The sequence below is a fragment of the Pistacia vera genome, unplaced genomic scaffold (assembly GCF_008641045.1).
Source record: "Pistacia vera cultivar Batoury unplaced genomic scaffold, PisVer_v2 Contig235, whole genome shotgun sequence".
Lineage (NCBI taxonomy): Eukaryota > Viridiplantae > Streptophyta > Magnoliopsida > Sapindales > Anacardiaceae > Pistacia > Pistacia vera.
The window spans coordinates 1-5,058 of NW_022196041.1; the positions used below are offsets into that span (position 1 = coordinate 1).

The following is a 5,058-nucleotide window of genomic DNA, read 5'->3' on the forward strand; positions in this document are numbered from 1 at the left end:
AAATTTTAATGCTTTTGATTTAATTCGTCAGTCATTTCTTTTTAGTTAGAAAATTTGTGTTGTGTAATGCTTCACATATCCCGGTATCGTAGCATTCCTAGTATCAATTTCAGTTGAGATGGGGTTTCAGTTCATCGGTCAGGTATTATAACAGGGAGCTTTCTATTACTGAGCGGTTGCTTTGCTGCGAGCATAGTGACATTCGTTCATGATTTTTAAATTGTTTAAATTACGTTGTCATTTGATTCATGTGTCTTATCTAATTTTATTTTGATACTGCAAATGTGATGTTAATTTACTGGTTCTGGCAAAGGTGAAAATCCCGCTATTGAGGTATCCCCAATATTTAATTCATACGTTAAGTTGATCGTGTAGTTAGCTGTGTCATGTTCAGTTGAGATGGGGTATTGTGGATTAATATACTGGTGATGCTGGTGTAATTTTTTGGGGGCTGAAGTTTGACGCTCTGTTTGGTTGCTTAGATAATGGAGGAAAACCACTAGTTGTATTGTTTTTTTTCTTTTTTGGCTACTGAATAAAGGCTTAAGAGTTTGTTTGAGGTAGTGCCTTAAAGTTATTGCGGCCTGTTAGTTTTTATAGGTTGAATTCCTCAGAGAATCATTGGTTAGTTGGATATGTTTTTGTGTCATCTTCAGTATAGTGTATATGGTCATTTTGGTATTATTATCAGTTGTAAAGAAGAATGTCTGAATGTTTGAGAAATTGTCTGTGATGTGAGTTTAGCGTATATTCGTGGAATTTAATTTGGAAGTGTTTTGGCTGTGTTTATTGGCCAAATGAAATATTATTACTTGTTTGTTTGTTAAATTATCACTTGCATTGTACATACAAAATGATGAGGACATAACTGTGAGGAGTTCTTCGCAATTGGTAACCATAAGTCCTGGTGTCCTTTTTAGTTTGACATTCTATGCCTACTATGTCTTATATCTTATTTGTTGGATTTCTTGACCCTTAATTGATTAGCCCGCGGATTAGCGGGTGGCAATGTGCTGGGCAGATTAAGGCTGAGTCATTGGACCGAGCAAATGAGCTTGAGGAGATGCAGGAGAAACTGGAGGCTAGAAGAGTTGTGATAGAAAAAATGTCAATGCGTTCTAAGGTTGCTGAGGAGGACGCTAAAAAGCAGGAGGAAAGACTTGGTATGGAAGTTAGATCTCTATTAGTGGCTGGGACAGCTCTTTCTGTCGCTAGGAGGCGATTGCAGGTAATCTTAATTGATGATTTGTTTAGATACCAAATTAATACGGGAATCTCATGATATTATGTCAAATCTTATATGTGCGTGTAGTCACAAAAAGTCTTAAGAACATTATAATCGATTATATTGATTTAAAAAAGATGTGAATCCAACACTTACAGTGGATCATCTGTGGTAAGTTATGTCTATCAAAGGTTATTAAATTTTTAATATTTGGAACTTTTAGGTGAAAACATTCCCTTGGTGAGGTAAGTTTGTTAAGTGAATTGGGAGATAAAATTATCGAATTTGTAAGTTTCCTGCTGTAAGACAGCCATTGCAGCTTTGATTATGATTTGAAAAACATGCAGATGCTAGCAATTAGATCATCAGAGATTCTTCTGGGAATAATGGAGATGAGACCTACATGTAACTTTTCCGATAAATGAAGTATCAAGCGTTAACTCATATTTTATAATTTTGAGTTGGACAATATGATATTTGTGTGTGGAAAATAATTTATATTGTGGTTGTCACTTTGTTATATAGTGAGCTGTTTGCTATATATTTTCTATTTTCTTTTTCATGTCTAGGCTACAATATAGTATCTTCATATGAGTATGATAAAGTCTATGGATATTGTCTTAATGTTCCAGTTTGAAAATAGTGTAACTAGACAGACATGGGCGGTATTGAAGGTTTGGCCATGCTTTTATTGCAGGAATCGAATAAGTTACTTTCTGGAGAAACGGGTTATGGTCATCTCCAAAATTTGAATAAGAAGTTACGATTGAGACAACAATTTATGATTCAACAAGTATCTTTGCTCTATCCCGTAAAGATCTTGGTTGGACCAAAACAAGAGCAAGAACTTGAATCATTTCCAAGTGGTAGTAGATCAGGTGATTTGACAGTTGATATGTATAAATTGATGCCTTAATTTTCAGCTGTCTTCGTTTTTATAGGCTTGATGCCTGAAGTAATAGAAGCAAGAAAACCAATATCTGAAAAGTTACTGCACTTATTTTTTTCTATGTTTGATACGCCTGTTATGTTTGTATGCCATGTAAATTAGTTTTCAGCGTACATAGATTTTAATTACGTTTCCTACCCAGTTCAAAATTGATATTTCTTTATGAAATTAAGATTTCTTCTGATTTTCTAAATGCTTTAGAATTTTTTTTAAGATTCCGATAACATGTTTTTATATATATATATATATATGTTGTATTGATTTGAGATATCTCAAAATACTCTATCTAGGCATACATTTTGCTACTGATAAACAGCTTTTTTTCATCTCTGCTGCCTCACCATTTTGAATTGGGACTAAGAGTTAGTGCTTTCTTACTCATTTTTTATATTTGGTTCTATCAGGGAATGCTGCCGGATCTAAACCTGTTAATCCAGGATCCCTAACAATCTTAGGCCTGCATTTGACTATGCTTCCTTTTACAAAGATGAGTCTTTTTAGTGATAAGAAGGAGGTTCAGAGGTCTGCAACTGCCTTGGGATATATTGCACATGTCTGTTCTTTCTCTTTGCTCAACAGAAAGTTATTGTCTGGTATTTTGTTGTCTTTGTCAGGTGTACCCATATACAGTTCTAATGGTGATGCATATCTGGATATGTTTGCTCTTTTAGTTATTTTAAACAAAGATTATATTAAATGTTTCATCCATTTATGTTAAAATATATTATATTATATTATTTTGTTTTTCATGTTGTTGAGAGTGAGTCCAGTCAGCTCTTTCTATTGTTTGTTCTGCTGGCTGTTGAACCATTTAATTAAACTCAACTTTCTTGGTTTTCTTGCAGGTTGTTTCACTTACAGCTTCTTATTTACAAGTTCCACTGCGTTATCCTTTGCGCTTGGGTGGTTCCCGCTCATACATAAATGATTATGCACCTTCGATAGAGCCTTCATCATCTGATTTGTCATTGAGCACACTGTCCACAAATACAAAGCCTGTAGAATTTCCTCTCTTTTTAGATGGTCAAGACACTACAAGAGCAGCTTATGCTGTATTCTTGTTAAATAAGGTATTTTTTCTTTGTATATTATCTTCGGTTCAATTTTGCGCATGAAGTTGTGCTTGAAAATTGTTGTTTTCTGTGCTCAGTTTAGTACTTTCAAGATAGCTATAGTAAAGCTTTCAGGTTTCCCCCAAAGAAAAAAGAAAAAAAAAAAAAAGGGAAAATTAGGAAAAACGGTGAAAAAATCTGCAGAAGCTAGTGATAGAGAAAATGTAGTATATATGGTTACAAAATTATTGCATTGTGTATATGTACGTTTTTGGTTTTCTAGTTCTAAGATATGAGCTGTTATATAACTGAAAACAGCTAAACTTTTTTGGAATTTGGATTTTAATTCATGTACACTTTTACTGCTGTCATCAGACATGCAGCTCTTTTAGTGGTTATTTAAAGATGAATTTTGATACTAGCTTGATGATGTACTTGTTTGCGATTTGGTTATGTGATGAATTTTTTCAGTGAGAAATTTTTAGTAAGTATAGAAACAATGGTAATATGAGGTAAAATATGTATAAATCTATGTCCTGTCTGAGTTCTTTTGCAATTCTTGTGATTTTGCTTTGCTGGGCCTTGTGGAGTCTGATGATTATTTTAAAAGAGTTTATTGAGGAAGAAGCAGCAGTGTACCTAACAAAAACTCTTTTCATGGAATTTTCTATTGCCCATGTTGACTCTTCAACTTTCCTAGTGAGAACAGGAAAAGGGTGACATAAACGGTAACCTGACTTGTGGATAGGCTAGGGTATTTATAATTTCTCACATGCTTGCTGATTTTGCTTCTTAATCTCGATTCTAACTGCCAAAGCTGGATAACTTACCTGAATAATAAGTTTTACAAATTAGTCTTAGTGGTTCATCAGCAGCCTTTGCATCTGTCTCTGTTACATATATTTTGGAAAGAGAAAAATATTTCCATCCCCCCAAGATTTGGGGCTGAGAGAAGATGCTAGCTCATCATATTGATATAATTGTAGTTTTATTTGCAAATTTCTCATTGAATTATTCATCATTGGCTTTGGTTGATATTTTCTGAGGTATGGTCTTCTACTTGTTAAAGTTTCTTTGGATAACTGGAATATTAGGATTCATCTGCTTCTTAGTATAACCTTATGATATCTGTTTATGACTCCAGGATGTAGAGCAGCTATTGAATTTCATTGGTGTGAAGAGTTTAGGACCACGCCACGTTCTGGCTAATTTGAAGGAGCTTTTAAGGACCATACAGTCTGCAGAATATATAGATACATGATACGGTCAACTGGTATTGACTGTAAGTTAGGAACCTCTCTGTAAATGTTTACTTGTATTCTTACACGGGTGCAAATTTTTCATGAGCACCATTTAGTACAGCAAATATTTCTCATTCTCAATTCTTTCTCTAGAGTATATTGTTTGGATTTGCTACCAAATGTTAAGTCTTGTGAATCACATGTTTGAAAATTTCTGTCGAAATTTTAATTCATGGCAGGCAGATTGGGGTGTACAAGTACTCTGAAATATTTTTACTTATTTATTATTTTATTTAACACACATAAATGCCCCATCTTTGTTGATTTCACTGAATTCGAAACTAGCTTGATCTTATGCTGAGAACCACTCTCAAAACTCAACAAAACAGTAAAATAATAACAGCCAAGAAATATGAAGAAAATAGATATGCGTATTGATACTTAACAAACTGATAACAATGGCAGCACGCAACAAAATATACCTAATGCAACAGCCCTAAAGGACAAAATCAAAATATGAAAGGAAAAACAAATCAAAATATGAAAGGAAAAACAATGCTGGACTTTGAGGGCCATAATTGCTAACTTTGA

The 5,058-nt window shown here is 33.8% G+C and overlaps 1 protein-coding gene across 1 annotated transcript; it reads left to right on the top strand.

Moving 5' to 3' along the window:
- The first annotated feature begins 48 nt into the window (after positions 1 to 48).
- On the top strand, positions 49 to 4,630 carry LOC116131596 (UV radiation resistance-associated gene protein-like). The gene is made up of 5 exons (XM_031417247.1): positions 49 to 1,228; positions 1,923 to 2,103; positions 2,579 to 2,727; positions 3,020 to 3,244; positions 4,371 to 4,630. Exons 1-5 carry the CDS (start codon positions 1,064 to 1,066, stop codon positions 4,485 to 4,487), a joined length of 837 nt encoding a protein of 278 aa, XP_031273107.1. The 5' UTR covers positions 49 to 1,063; the 3' UTR covers positions 4,488 to 4,630.
- The last annotated feature ends 428 nt before the right edge of the window (positions 4,631 to 5,058 follow it).